Source organism: Piliocolobus tephrosceles, chromosome 1, assembly GCF_002776525.5.
Source record: "Piliocolobus tephrosceles isolate RC106 chromosome 1, ASM277652v3, whole genome shotgun sequence".
In the NCBI taxonomy this organism is placed as follows: domain Eukaryota; kingdom Metazoa; phylum Chordata; class Mammalia; order Primates; family Cercopithecidae; genus Piliocolobus; species Piliocolobus tephrosceles.
The window spans coordinates 90,292,970-90,308,681 of NC_045434.1; the positions used below are offsets into that span (position 1 = coordinate 90,292,970).

General features: G+C 43.6%; 1 protein-coding gene and 1 pseudogene across 1 annotated transcript; both read left to right on the plus strand.

The window, feature by feature from the left end:
- Positions 1–228: 228 nt before the first annotated feature.
- Positions 229–514, plus strand: LOC111543964 (annotated as a pseudogene).
- Positions 515–13,134: 12,620 nt separating this feature from the next.
- LOC111543942 (late cornified envelope protein 3B) lies at positions 13,135–13,422 on the plus strand. The gene has a single exon (XM_023214349.1). It carries the CDS (start codon positions 13,135–13,137, stop codon positions 13,420–13,422), a length of 288 nt encoding a protein of 95 aa, XP_023070117.1.
- Positions 13,423–15,712: the final 2,290 nt, after the last annotated feature.

The following is a 15,712-nucleotide window of genomic DNA, read 5'->3' on the forward strand; positions in this document are numbered from 1 at the left end:
TTGTCAGGAATGCACATGGATCCATTTTACATTCTTGAGGATGCTTTATCCAAATGCATGTGTAGGGTTCCCTCTACTACATTTCCATTTCTCTCCCACAGATACTGGCTTGGAAAGCGGCTTCATCAAGGGTGTCAGTGTGTGACAAACCCCAAAATAAGGAGATGATCTGAAGGTTCTGTGCTCAAATATTTCTATTATTTTGTTCAAGGTAAAATTCCTGCAAAGATGTCCTGCCAGCAGAACCAGCAGCAGTGCTAGTCCCCGCCCAAGTGCCCCTCACCCAAGTGCCCCCCCAAAGAGCTCAGCACAGTGTCTGCCTCCAGCCTCTTCTGGCTGTACTTTAAACTCCAGGGGTTGTGGCCCCAGCTCTGAAGGTGGCTGCTGCCTGAGCCACCACAGACACCGCAGGTCCCATCGATGCCGGCGCCAGAGATCCAACTCCTGTGACAGAGACAGTGTTCAGCAAGTTGGGGGCTCCTGCTGTGGCCATGGCTCTGGGGGCTGCTGCTGACCTGCATCCTGATGATGAGATGAGTGATCTTTGGAGGAAACAAGAATCCCAAGGGCCCAGGAAAAGCCCCATCCTGATGCATGCTTTTCCAGATACCTTGCTCAGGCTTTCACAAGCTGAGCTGGGGGTGTTCCTGTTGAGTATCCAAGCTGTCCCCAGAAGGTGCTTCCTGTCTGATGTCCAGGAGCTCACAGTTCCCTGCCAAGGATTGGCAGTTCCCTGTCCTAACCCTGCCAAAAAATAAAGCTTCTTGTTTTCATTACCAGTGGTGTCTCACTTGTTAGGTATTATCCAGGATGTATCCATCCAGGCCAGGTTCTCCTGTCACCTGACCTCCAAGGACCTTAGAAAGCCAGAGATTTAAGTGTGTTACCCCTGGTAGAAGTGACCCCAGAGAGCTGACCTCATGCTCTGGGCGAGTAGCTGGACTGTGGTCTCTCAGCCAACCCTCTGTCATCATAGGACGGCATAGCCTCAGACCTGTGTAGTTTTTGCTTTGATGACAGAGGAGCCAGGAATTGGGAGCCCCTCATAGAAGGGAGGAAAGGTTGATGGGCACCATCGCCAGGATAAGTATAGTGCCTCCCAAGCCAGGGTTGGGGCTGCGGAGAAAGCCATGTGTGGACATCTGCTGCATTCCATAGGAACAGAAAGGGGCCCCCACTACAGTTCTGGGGTGTTCTGAAACTTCAGAACTTACTCCTCTGTTGTTGTATCCCAATGACTACAGATTTTACTCCTAAGAAGCAAAAGTGGCCACTCAGCTATATTCAGCCCCACAGTCTGGCTACCATGAGAAAGTCCTTGGTCCATCTCTTGTAAATGTCTCTTTGTAGGACAGAGGCCACTGAAGGAACCCTTAACATTATAAGTAAAGTGGCCACTCAAAAGTAGTTCAAGGGATAATTCTTGAAAATACTTCCAAGACAGAGACAGGGGTCATGTACTGGAGGCAGGAAAAGGCTGCTGAGAATATCAATACCTAAATCTACCCTCTCCCCAGTCCACATTTGGAGCCACCCTCTTTCCTATGGCCCAGTGCCTTTATGCTCCCACAGGCATCACTATTTCAGTTCACTAGAGTGGACTGTCAGGCAGAATGAGAAGACAAAAATTATAACCCTGATAGTGAACACAATTTAATTTTCATTGACAATTATAATTTAATTTAAATATGGATAAAGTTTGGTTACAGCCTGACTGATTTACCTTGAAAGATATCCAGCAAAAGGTATTTAATATTAGATATTAATTGAATGAGAAATGTATCTAAAATTAAAATGAAATTCACAGGGAAAATAGCATTCAGTTAGCATCAATTCTCCCTACCCAAAATATAGACATGATCAGGTCAGTTCCATTACATGAGATGTACCCAGCACAATCATCAACCTCAAAAGCAGCACACATACCAAAGTCATCTTCATCAAGCCCATCCATTATCATGCATGCTTGCAGAACTTCATTTCGAGTCCAAGCAGATGAACGACTCCTCCCTTGGTGTTTCCATGGTCTTCAAATAAAGAGCACACATTCCCTGGATTTTGATGGAAGGTCATGCCTTTTGTATTGTGCTCATTGTGACTCTTGGCATTCCAATTGTACTTTCCTTCTCCATATTTGCCCCTCAATCGGGTATTCATTTGGCTCTCCTCGTCTCTTGCCCAGGGCCCTGTGTTACTTCCTGGGTACCAGTGAGTCTCTCAAGAGTCCTCATCTCCGCTGACTTTATGCTTCCATCTGTTTTACACACAGCCCATTCTGAATGTCCAGCATCTTTAACTCAGTCACCACCCCAACAGCAAGTGCTGATCACATCTGGTGCTTGATTTTCCTAAGGTAACATAACAGAAAAAAGTAGATGGGCAAAGAACCATGGACTTTGTGGGTAGTCATTTACATTGCAGTACTTATCTCATGGAAGCAGGCTCCCTATTTACTTGACTGCCTGTGCAGTTAGACAGTTAATTTCTATAGGTCAGGTGATGTGTCATATTTAACTCTACCTTCCACCACAATGCATGGAGCATGACATATTATGAGCACACATGTAGGCCTGGGTGGGAGGTGTATAAGTGAGGACCAGGGCTTCCTGTGTCAAACATGCCATCCTGTTGCTGGGAAGACGGTGAAGGCCTGGACCTGGGCTGTGGTGTTTGGTGCTGTCACCTCCCCGAGCAACCCATTCATGCTGCCCCTCACAATCTAGCAGCTCTGTCTTGGGCTTCCCAGACCATGGACTTTTTCGAATAAGCTTTCTCTTGCTGCCGTGAACTCAGATGGATGTCTAGCTGTAGACAGGACCTGGAGCTGGAAGACCTAGGAAGACAAACCCAGGCTTCCATCAGGGGAGAAGGAAGCAGAGGGTCTGGGATGGAGGTAGCAGGAAGAGTGTGGGATTAATGGGCACCCTCCCGGGATGTTTCAGGTGTCCTGTGACTGTGAAGGTCATGAGTCTTCAGCACACTCTCATCTTCTTCCTGTGTGTGTTTTGAGAGATGCACTGATCTCACCAGACATCATCAAGGAAGCTTTACCCAAACAAGTTTATTCTCCTCTGTGATTACATGGAGATAGGACACCTTAGGTGCTCAATCAGAAAAGACCTAGTATCATTTTGTAGCAGGTGACCAAAGAGAAAAGAGCATCTTTCCAGGATAAACTAACTCCAAATTGATTTTCATTTCCTTCCTATATTTCTTAGTGCAGAAGTACACCCATCAGAGAAGAGATATTACAAAGATTCATTTGCATTATTGCATTCTCTCTAGAGTCATTGATACTTTGTGAAATTTCGTGTCAGCACAACCAGCAGCAGGGATAGCCTCCAAAGGCTCCCAGATTTAGCCACCCAGTCCGAGCCCCATGTCCACCTCTAGTCTTCTCCTGCTATGGCTACAGCTCCAGGGGTTGCTTTTTCTCTTAGGGGGTAGCTGCTGCCTGAGCCACCACAGGTGCTGTCTCTTCCACTGGCACAGGCATTAGACACATGACTGCTGTGAGTTTACCCACTGGCAGCTGCAGCTGTTGGAGGGCTTTGGCTGCTGCTGCTGACCTTGGCAGTGCATTGAGATAAGCAGTTTTAGAGGAATCAGAGACCCAGGATTAACCTCAGTCTGATGTACCCACTCCTCACTCCTAACCTCCTGCCCACGGTCTGAGCTCCTGAGTTCATCCTGATGAGGACTGTCAGTGATCTCCAGCAGTCTCCCTGGGTGTCTCTCATGGTTGTCTTCACACCCATGTTCTGGTCAGTGCTTAGCAGCACTTATGTCTCACTCTGTAAAAAATAAAGCTTCCCTTTCCCACCTACATTTCTATATTGCCCCTCCCAAGGCTGCTCCATTGCTGTCTCACTCCTTATCTCCCAGATTGAATGTTTCACAGGATGAGAAGAATGAGAGACAACACTTCTCTCCACTCATAGGGAGACCATGAGGACTTTATGTGTTGCTGCTAGAAAGAGGCTGCAGAAGGCCACACTGCTGCAGGGAGGAACATTCACCTTATTTCTCTATGGAAAATCTGGGTGTTGAGGAGGTAGGAAGGGATCCTTGAAAGGTGAATAGTTGATGGGTGCAAGGAGAGAGATGGAGATGGTTGCAGAGGTACACACTGAGAGGAACTTAGGGGAAGTAAGAAAAATAAAAACCTGATCATTGCAGGAGTTGTAAACTGGATATATTCATAGGGCCAATGACTTGTATACTACTCATGATGTGCCAGTGGCTTGACATACAGTAAATAATTTAATCCTCACTGCAGTCCTTCCAGTTAGATACAACCCTTGTCCCATTTTACAGTTGAGAATCATCATGGAATGAGTGTCCAGGGTCTCCTAACAGCTGCCATGAAAACCTTGGCAGTTTTGCTGAGAAGCCTATGCTCCTGATGGCTGTGGTGTTTGGAGTTCTTCTAAAATGTTTTCAGAGATGTGAGTAAACAGTGGATTTGTTTGGTAATTATTTTAGTCCACAGTATTTTGTTGTTTGAATTATACATCACTAAACCACCAAACCATATGAATCACACTTCTAAGGAGTTCATCTCCTAGAGTTTGGACTCAGAGTGTAGTATTCAGCTGCACCACAGGATTAAAATCATTATTCTTGATGTGCATTAAAAGAACAATTCACTTTCACTACCAATTTTGAGAATGTTAATGAACTGGAGAAAGACTCAGTAAAAATTCAAGCCTTGGTGCTCATCAGGAAAATACTAGTAATCCAAGGAGGTCTCATAAACTGAGCCAAAGTGAAAGAGCAGATCTTAAGAGTAGTTTTGGGCTAGATACAACAGAGAAATTAGTGTATCCAGTAATAGGTGAATATATTAAATTTTAGAAGCTTTTTTTCCAAACTCTTGGGAAATAGGGAAATGAAAATTACTCCCCTTTTCTGTGTTCATAGACATTCATTTTCTTAACTCATTGGGATGAAAAAGGTACCCAAAGGGATTCTATGAGGAAGTTGATGTCAGAACTGCTCTGATGAGTTTAGATCAACTGCCCAGCTCAATTCCTCTTAGTTGCCACGCCTGGATTTATTGCTCTTGGATGGATACAGGCTCCACATCTTACTCATTCCATTAACTGTCCCAAGTGACAGCAGGTGACACCATCTGGATTCATCATTTACTCAGGCTGGATTCATCATTTAGTCATTCAACTGGCTAAGAAAGATTTCTTTAAGAAGTTACCACAGCTGTAGGACTTATAAAAGCCTATTATATACACTTTTGATTCACTTCTACAACCACTTGCTACTCAAAAATTGAGAAATTCTTGAATAAAATCAGCCTAGGAGACATAAAGAATTTTGTGTTATGACTTGTAGACCAAGTCCAACACCCATTCATTCATAATTTATCTGCTCATAGTTATGTGGCACTGGTCTAGGTGCTTGGATCAGTTTGAAACAAGACGGAGTCCCCTCTCAGGGAGCTTATGTTCCAGTGGGTCCATTAGAGACGTTTTCCAATTTCCTTGCCTGACAGCACATTTAGACAAAGGTGGTTCTATATTCAGTTGAATTCCCACTCTGGAGCACTCGACAGATGCTGGTAAAGGGTGGCTAAATCCAGTGAAGGCATCCATCATGGGCGGACTTTTGAGAACTGGGTATCATTGTTTGGGTGAATACAAAAAGGGCATTCAATGTCTGGTTGCTTCCATACCAAAGGTAGGAGCTTAGTGAGGCAAGGGGTAGGTGGGTGATTCCAATGGTGAAATGTTTGTTTACAGTTGAAAAGTCCTTGTCCCTTCCCAGTGCCTTTCTCATTTCCCAGTTCTCAGTGAACAACCCCATTCACCCAGGTATCTTGAAATTGCTTCTGTTTGGTACTTGGCTATAATGTATAGAGCAAATTAAAACAATGGCCAAACCTATATCCTTCCCTGTATCAGGATACTCAGACACATTTAATGCAATAATAATGTTTTATCAAAACCTTGCAATTTTAGGATATGTTTGAAACTTACTTGTGTATTCCATTTTTATATACTTTTAGTATATCATGATTCAGGATAAAATATATATCTATTGTTATAATAAATGCATTGGGAAAATACTATAGAGTTTAGTGCTCTCTCTACAACCTTGGTCCACTTCGTGTCTGGTGCTTACGGTGATCATATTAACCTCATTATAATCACACCCACCAATTACCATTTCTGTGTGGATAAATCTCTCTTAGTCATCCCATCCAATTTGAATCACTCTCTTCCCTGGGTCTCTTAGAATCAATACTACAGTCACTAAGATCCTGACACAAGGTTCCTTACATGTATATTAATCCATGATGCATATTACAAAGCCTTTGTAGATTTCTTATACTCGCCTCTGAATTTACCTGTGATATCCCTGGGTCATTTTATCTTCATATAAACAGATTTGTTTTGCCTCAGACATCTCTACCTTAATACAGCTATTAGGAGAAGCAGGGAAAGATTAAAACCTGGAAGTTCGTGTCTCCAAAACAGATGCTCTTAATGAGAAAATTATTCTACCTTTGAGATTGTACATGTCCCCAGTACTCCCCTCAGCCCTGTTCTACCTTGACCTTAGCATTGTCTCTTTCTCCTGGGCACCTCCTTAATGTTTCTTGGGTCCACAAATTTCTCTTAGCTGCCATGCCTGGGCTTACTGCCCTTGGATGGATACAGGCTCCACATCTTACTCATCCCATCAACAATCCCAAGTGACAGCAGGTGACACCATCTGGATTCATCATTTATTCAGAATCACTACAGAACCAAAAGGGACTAATGTCCCAAAACCCTGACTTCAGGCCTGGGGACCCCCACACACCGTATTCCAGCACCCTCGCCTGGCTCAGGCTTAGTTTCCCACTTATCTGTCAGTCTCACTACTCCATCAGCCTAAAAGGTAGGGATGGTATCTTCTTCAGTCTTGTATATGCTTTGCCCAACACAGTGTCACTATCTCAATATAACTTGTTTAAAGAAGGAATGATGTTAATGAATGAAAAATAAAGAATTGCAGACCTCCAGAAAGACCGAGGCACAGATATGTGAATAGTCATGGGGTTTTTTGAATCCCCACTCTCCTCAAAACTCTTGACACTTGCCATGGAGATGCAGAGGCCTTGGGGCTACAGAGTCAAAGAAGCTGACTCCTAAACAAGACCCACACTCTCACCCCTCCCAATCCCACCACCCATTTGCTGCCTGCAAAACAAAATAGAAAAAGAGCTCTAAGGTTTGCTCAGTCCTCACTGGAATCAGGATACCTCAACCCAAGCTACTTTCTATTTCCTGCTCTCCTCTGCTCGGGAATTTTTCGTAAGTTGTGGATTCAAAGCCACATATGCTTTGAAATAAATATAAAAAGATCCAATTTAAAAAATTAATACAATTATCTATTATTATCTCTCTTTTTACTTCATCTATAGTCACTATACTTTTCCCAAGACATCCTGGAAGTAAAACTAGGAGGAGTTTCAAGCCTCTCCCAATGTCCCTCAGAGTGGGTACTCAAACATGCTCCTCAGTGTCCACTGCAGTCTCTTCTCACTGAGCCTCAGCTCTGGGGGCTGTCACAGCCTCAGCTCTGGAGAACGCTCCATCACAGGCTTTACACATCCCACTAGGCACAGCATCAGCCCTCTGGATGCTGGCACTCATGCAGTGACCAGGGCACTGAAAACCACAGTGGAGCAGGGCTGGATGATCCAGTGAAGCAAAGAGACAAGCCTCTTCCCAGTGTGGTGCTTTTCCTCCTCCCTCACCTCTGCACCTCCTTGGTGGAGAAGTCCCATGGAACATTAGTAAAGATGATAAGGATGGGAATGCCCTTGTAGAATTTACTCTTAATAGTCTGAAAATTGGGCATGCACCATATATTCTAATCTTTTGTGTTTCAAAGCCATTTGCATCAACAAATGTTTGGTTTCTAACTTAGTGTATCCTTGTCTTAGTAATCCCTTCTTAGGTCTTATTTCTAGAAAGATCCTCACTCAACAGAATGCCCAGGTATAGTTGCAGCCAGAACACTCTTGTTTTGCCCACTCCAGATTTTCTCTGTCAAATATCATTGAGCTCTTTCAATGCTTCCATTCACTTTTCCCCTAACCACTCTGCTGAAGTTTTGCATTCCACAATGAACAAACCTGTGTCCATTCCAAGCCCCCTGGAGATGAGACCTCCCTCAGAGTCAAAGAATATTCATTGAGCACACAGTATCTGTCACTAAAGTGATGCAGCTGCCTGGGACCTAGCACAGATCCTTCATGCCTCTAGTATGTCCAATCCTCTCCCTACATTCAGGATAGGCAGCATGTTGAGAGAAAACATGATAAAAGATAATTGTAGCAAAGAATTGGCAAAAGAGATGGAAGTTGCCGAAGAAAAGGAATTTGGCAAGGGTCATATTGGTCAGGGTCTTCTATTGCCTCCCAGAGAGTTTTCCTTTTTCCCCATGGACTACACGTAAATAGCACATGAATATTCTCACCATCCAACACCCAGCTCCCTGTCCTCCCTCTTGATCTTCCAAGATACTCCTATTCCTGAAAGATTTCCTCCCTGACCTTCCAAACCCAATCACATCTCCAGTAACTACCCAGTTTCTACTTCCAATTGCCTTTACAGTACCTGTGTGTGGTCATTATGAAGCTTCCACCCAACATTCCTGAACTTGCTTCTCGTTTGCCCTCAGGGACCTGGAATCTTGGCATTTATTGATTTGATTGATGCTAGAAAGGGTGGGAGCATCCAAAACTGCCCCCTTCTTATAAAAACCCAAGAGCCTATGAACTTGTGTATTGAACAGTCTAAAGTCAGTACAACAAAAACAGGAAGCATTGTCTTTTCTGGTCATTGTTTTTTCCTATGCTGTGTTGAATCTCTCTTGAAAATACCTTAGGGAAATTTCACATTTCGTCAGTCACTTCCATGGATATTAAAGTCCAGACCAGCTAAATTTAATTCTGAACAAAACTTGAAACTCAAATTCTCCCTTGCACCCAAGCATTGCCCAGGTATCTCCCAGGAGACTGGAGTTGGAAGGGGAATATGATGGGCTCTTTCTCTCATTCACTACCACCTCTCCATCTTTTTCCTGAGTACCCCTTCCTCCTCCTTTGTATTGGGAGATGGAAAAGGGGAGGGGAGATCAGTATATATGTGACTGTACCACTAGCTTCCTCTATTGGTGGGCTCTGCAGGAGGGCTATCTCTGCTCCCTCTGTGTGGCAGGTTCTGCAGGAGGGCTGTCTTATAGGGTGCTTTTTTGAGTGCTTCTGGAGCATCTTCAAGGATTTTCCTCACAGCATGATTTCCGGACATGGGATGAGCAGTCAGATTTAACCCTTCAGGTACTGCCTAAGCTCCTACCTTCATTGTCACCAGCCATAGCTTCTCGATAATGAGGTCTCTCTGCGCAACAGAAAACCATCCTAAGCACAATACTAGCAAGACTGTGGAAGGTGGTCTTCCTTCTTAGATGTCATCTGCTGTTATGTCTCAATGTCCTGTTCTATCTCTTCAGTTCCTTTTCTTTATTCAACAATAGGCTCAGAGGTTAGAACATCAAGTTTACTACCATAGCAGACATTCTGCTGAGGGATAAAGGAATACAGATTTCTTGAAGGAATCTCTAACATCTACAAGCTGTCGTTGTGAATCCTGCCCTTTCAATTGACCTCTGTTGTAGGAGAACAACCAGTTTCCCTCCCCTGTACAAGATTACGGGGAGACTACAACATTGCCTTTCAGGACAATAACTTCCCTATCTAAAAAATTCTCACCAAAGTTCAGCCTTCCAAATATATAGCTGAACCAGAGAAATAGAGTTCCATTTTTTTTTTTTTTCTTAGCAAGTCCTGCAGAAATTTTCAGCAGCTTATCCTAAGGTTACTTTAGTATATGGGGATAAGAGGCATCTATTATTTTCATCTTTTGACTTCAGCCAACATCCTAATACAAGAAGAAAATTTGAGTCCAACATCTTCTTACACACTGGGTCCTACCAGAGCTTTCTCAGGAAAATAGAGAGAGGTGTAAATATCTCAAAATACCACTTAATCTGAGGGGAAAATTCAAATTCATATAAGAAACTTAGGTATGTTGGAGATATGTGGCACTTTCTGGCTACTGCTTCCCATTTTCCTTAAGAATGACTTAACTGCTTGCCATGGAATGTAATAATCACAGTCATAGCAGGAACAGAATGGAGAAGGAACTGTGAGTTGTAAGCAAAGGGAGAAGAATTCTGTTTTTTAACTCATCCTTCATTGCTGATGTGGAATGTCCAAAATGCACTCCAGGGAGCTAAACCTGAGGTCCTGCAGTGCCTGTTCCCATAGTACCAGTTGGAATGACTAAGTCATGAAATTCTTCCTGGATTCATCCAGCCAGAGCAGTCTCTGTATTTCCTTGCTGTCTTTGGACCACAGGAAGCCAAGGCTCCTCAGGATGGGACTCCTGGGACTTGTCATTCTCAGGGAGGTGGCCTTGTGCTGTAGGGGAAGTGACCAGATCATGATCTTATAGCTACTGTTTGTCAGCACAGGACAAATCCTGTGCGTGTGAGGACTGTGGACACCTGATCTCAGAAGGAGGACAGTGAGTGACAGGAGGAATCACTAAGGTAGAAGGGAAATTAATGCGCTCTCCAGGTCTTGTGGGGTGGCTTTCAAGACAGGCAGTCAAGAATGGGGCTGGAGGAAAGCCTAACAGTCATCCACTGTGTTTTATAAAACAGAGGTAACACGATATATTGAATGTCATTGGCAAGGATGCTTTGTTCCTTTGAAACTTACCCAAAATGTGTGATTTATGTTTCTTTCTCAATTAACGCTTCCACCTCCTACCTCTCCTAGCTGCCAATGACTCAGGGTTGCAACCCATGCAGGAAAATGGCTATCATGCTTTCTCTGTTGGGAGGACAAGCCTTGCTTATGATAAACACAAGATACAGAGAAATGAATGTTCAGATTTGCAGCAAAGTCTAAACCCCAGTAACTTTTTAACTGAATTTTTCAAAAGATTATGCTCCTCTTCAGCTTCACCAGTATGGAATGAGAAAGTACCCATTTCAATCATCATGAGTAATTCCTTCCAATGCACTAGCAATTGGTGCGTTCTAAAGAATGTAAAAGAAATGGACACCTAGTGTAGCCCTGGAGCTAAGCCCAAAAATATCCCTTCAGCAGGAGGCCTCTGCAGACAGAAGAATATCAGAGAGGAGAGTCAATCCTATTCCTCCTCCTCCATTCCCAAGCCACATTCCAAGAGACAATTCACTTTCTCTTAAATATCTCAAAATAAATCATGGAATTCTGCCCCCGACCTCCCACCATGTTTTAAAGAGGGTAAGTCGTAAAGTGCATGCTCTGATAGGGAGTTTGTTGTCTAAAAGCCATAAACTATCAAGTACAGGGAACAATAACAGGCATTTACCATAAACATGTATTATTTAAAATTACCATTTAACTTAAATATAATGTTCTGTTATACTTCTGACTTTAATTTTTTAGAAACAAATAGCAAAGTACAGGTATTATAATAATAGAGATGAATTCAGTGAAAAATTCATGTATAAAACTATTATAAAATCGAATGGGAAAAATAAGAATCAAACTTTATATTTCATCCTACAGAAACCTTAGAATGTATAAGCTTTGTTCCATTAAATGTGACGCACATGACGTCACTACCATCACTAACCTCATCATCTGCAATTCATTGAACAAATCATCTTCATGACTCTCACCAATTATCTTATATATTTTTGCTCATGAATCATTTTATTAGCTTACAATCAGTATCATACATCCCATGGGAAGCTAAATATGGGCCAACCTACATTTTTCATATTAAGTATGAGTCTTGTGATCTCAACTGTTGCACGTTCCTTAATCATTTCGTCTGCTTATTCATATAATCCTACCTTAATTCTCTTATGGGCTCCAACTGCCCCAGACAGGGCCTGGGTCCCATCCTCCATTCATTACCTAATACATCTCACTCCCAGGTTCCAGTGGTCTCAGATCACCCAACATCCCCAAGAGTCAGAAGCCAATTACATCTCAACAAACCATACCCCTGGGGAATATGCAGAGGAATAGGGAACTGATGTCCAAAAAAAAGATGTTTGTATCCCAGGACGCATCACATGATATCATATCAGACACATATGTTTACATCTCTGATGTAAGTCCAGTTAACTTTGAAAGGCTCAAGGTCAGGAAATGTGTCATATGCATCTATACATTCTCACTGCAAAATGCAAGGGACAGAGCTCAAACTAAAGCATCTGAGCTGAATGAGTGCAAGGAGAAGAAATGACAGGTCCCCAACACACGTGGAGATCTGTCATCAAGACTTCCTGGTTTCCTCTTGACAGGCATCTTGGCAAGCATGAAGGAAGATACTGGAGGCCTGGGATGGGAGTATTTGGCTCTGCCACCTCCCCTTGTTGTGAAAGCAGCATGCCTGGGCTGTGCATCACTAACCCTGCACAAGATAAAAAGGCTCTTATTTTGGGTTCCTTATCCACAGCCTCCTAAAGAACAGCCTTCTCCTCCTTAGTATCTTCTGTATCAGGCAAGTATCTAGAGGGGACCCGCAGCTGGGGATGTCTGGGAAAGATAAGCCCAGATTTTACTAGGGAAGGGGGAAGTAGAGGTGTCAGATGTACACACAGCAGGAAGAGGACTTCAGAGGGCAACTGAGGGTAGGGGAAGGGGCAGTGAGCAAGGAATCTCTTTGGAGTGCATGGAAGTCTGTGACACACCAAAGCCCTGGCTCTTAGCATTCTCTCTACTCTTCCTAAGAGATGCATACATGCCCAGTGATATTCTCTGAGAATCATTACTTAATTAGGTGTTTTTGCATCAGTGTTTCTATGAAGACAGGAGGACTTGGGGCCCAGTTAGAAGACACCAGTATTCTTTTCTGGAAGAGGGAAAAGTGGAAGGAAACGTCTTACCAGGCCAGTTTTACTTGAGATCAGTTTCTGTTTTTATTCCTGAAGTGTATATCTCAGGAAGCAACTGGTCTTAGGACTTCATAAAACCATTCGTAGAGGAGACACTAGCCTGGAGCTTTTGCGTTGAGCTTTTCCTTTTATCTATCCAGGCTCTCACCTCCTGCCAAGATGTCCTGCCAGCAGAACCAGCAGCAGTGCCAGCCTCCGCCCACGTGCCCCTCACCCAAATGCCCCCCAAAGAGCTCAGCACAGTGTCTGCCTCCAGCATCCTCCTGCTGTGCTCCAAGCCCTGGGGGTTGCAGTGGCCCCAGCTCTGAGGGCAGCTGCTGCCTGAGCCACCACAGGCACGGCAGGTCCCACCGATGCGGGCGCCAGAGCTCCAACTCCTGTGACAGGGGCAGTGGTAGACAAGATGGTGCCTCCAGCTGTGGCTATGGCTCTGGAGGCTGCTGCTGACCTAATTCCTGATGTGGAGACAAGTGACTTCAGAGGAAACAAGTATCTCAAGGACCAAGGAAAAGCCCTAACTTGACGGATCCTTTCTTAGACATCCTAATTAACCATTCATTCATGGTGAAGGATTATGCTTTTTCCAAAAGGCTCCACCCATGTGTTTTCCAAGATTGTGGAAGCCTCCTTTCCTCCTGACAATGTTATCACTTGTGTCTGATAATACAGAGAAATAAAGCCTCTGAACAGCACCTGCATCTCACTTGTCTTTCACTCTGCTACACCAAAGGGTGCTCAGTGGGTCTCCCCTCCCTCAGTTCCTGAAGGTCTAGCACACCCTGCATCCAGAATAATACTGACTTGTGGCTGGAAAATTAATGGGCCAGATTTTTTTTCATGCAGGGGCTCCCTGTGGGAGATTTGAGGATAGAAGTGTAGGAGAAAGGGGAGGTGTTGAGAGAGGTTGATGAAAATCTCTTAGAAAAGGCCTGACTTTTCTTGTGTGATACCATGGGAGGAGTGATTTGATCTTGGAGCCCACAGTTGCTGTTGAGGGTGGCGTAGAGAATCAGAAAATCGACAAGAATGAGACCAAAGAGGATGGAGGGTGTGGAGGCAGAAAGAAAGGTCTGAAGGATGAAGATCAAATCAAGCTGCACATAATGGACTTTAGGGAGGGAAGTGAGCTGAAGTTAGTAAATTCTGAAGCAATTGGAATTGAAGTTTTCTCTGATGGGGAATGCTCATGAGAGGCTCTGTGCTCTGAGAAAACAGAAAAATGAGACAGGATTAATGTTTCCGGGGGTACCGATAACATATCTGTAAATTTCTTTTAAGAGATTTGAGATAGAATTGAACTCATTATTATTATTATTTTCTGTCATGTGTTACTTTTTGAACTCAACAATAATGAGACACAGCCATATTATAGTTGGACTCTAATTGGGGAGCTCCTGTCCCAACATTGGAATATGGCCGTGTTTTATCTCTACTCAAACCAAAGTGATTGATGTGAATCATCAGTGCTGTTTCATTTTGATAGCTGGATTTTGGAAATAATATTGCAAAACAGGGGGCTGTTTAACCCAAGCCATGATGGTTCTCGAGATAACTTCAGAAAGATGAAAATAAATCATGTAGCTGTGGCTAAGTCAAAGTAGAAAGTTTTGAGGGAAATCAGAGGTTGAGCATGGACATTTTAGGCAGAGAATAAGACCTATATGATACTTTGGAAATTCAACTGATTATAATACTTTCTTTAAAATTTCATTTTTAAAAAGTGGCAAACTGGAAATCAGTTTTGCTCCAATATACTTGGACACATTATTTCTTAAGAAACTGGAATGAAAAGTGCCAAAAGGAACCATGACTGCAAGTTGAAGTCAAATCTGCTCTGCTGGTCAAATCACTTAAGTGGCTGAGAAGGGTTCTCTGAGAAAGTGAAGAGAGATATGAAACTTACAATTGGGTAGACTTGAATCAATGTAATAGGCTTCTTGCCCTGGTACACTTAGGACATGCTTGGGAAGTACTCTTTAAAAGTCAGAACTAAAACACATAATGGATAAAAAAGAAAAAGGATGGGCAAGCTCTTTATGGGAATACCTGAGTCCCACACTAAGCTATGTTGTACATGCAAAGCCTCAAGCACTGATGAAGCTAGTTGGCCTAAAATTCATAGGAATTGTGTGCATTTCAGGGTGCATAGAGACTGCAATTGCACAAACAGTTGATGAGTGTTGGGGTGATCAGACCCAACACCAGCCTGAGGGGGGCAGTGCTACGAAGTCCGTTGGAGTCAAAGGAATGAGAAAAGACAAGTTAAGAGAGAAAGTGGGACCAGGGAGCCAATGCTAATATGGAGGCTGCAAAGGTCCTGAGCTCTGGGAGCCCACACTATTTATTGGTGATCAAAAAAAGAAACAGGTGGTGAGGATGTGGGGATTGAAAGGAAGCTATGTATCAAGTGAATGAGCTACAGCTGTGATGGTTAGCATTTTCTTTGAAACATATGACTACTTGAGATAATGGGAGTGCTAGAAGCAAGGAGCCATCAAGTCTAGACACATTCCAGAGGCCATGATGGGTTTTAGACCCTGGACCCCAGACATATTCCAAGCCCTGCCTCAGCTTCTCTCCCAACACTCAGCTTTTCTCCCAATAACGAGTGTTTCTCCAATGCCATGTGCCACTCTAGGCATTGTAGGTACAATGGGAACAGATGAAGTTTCTTTTTACTTGGAGCAGACATCGATTGAGCATGTTGCAGGCTGACATTTTCCTTGCTCTGCATTCA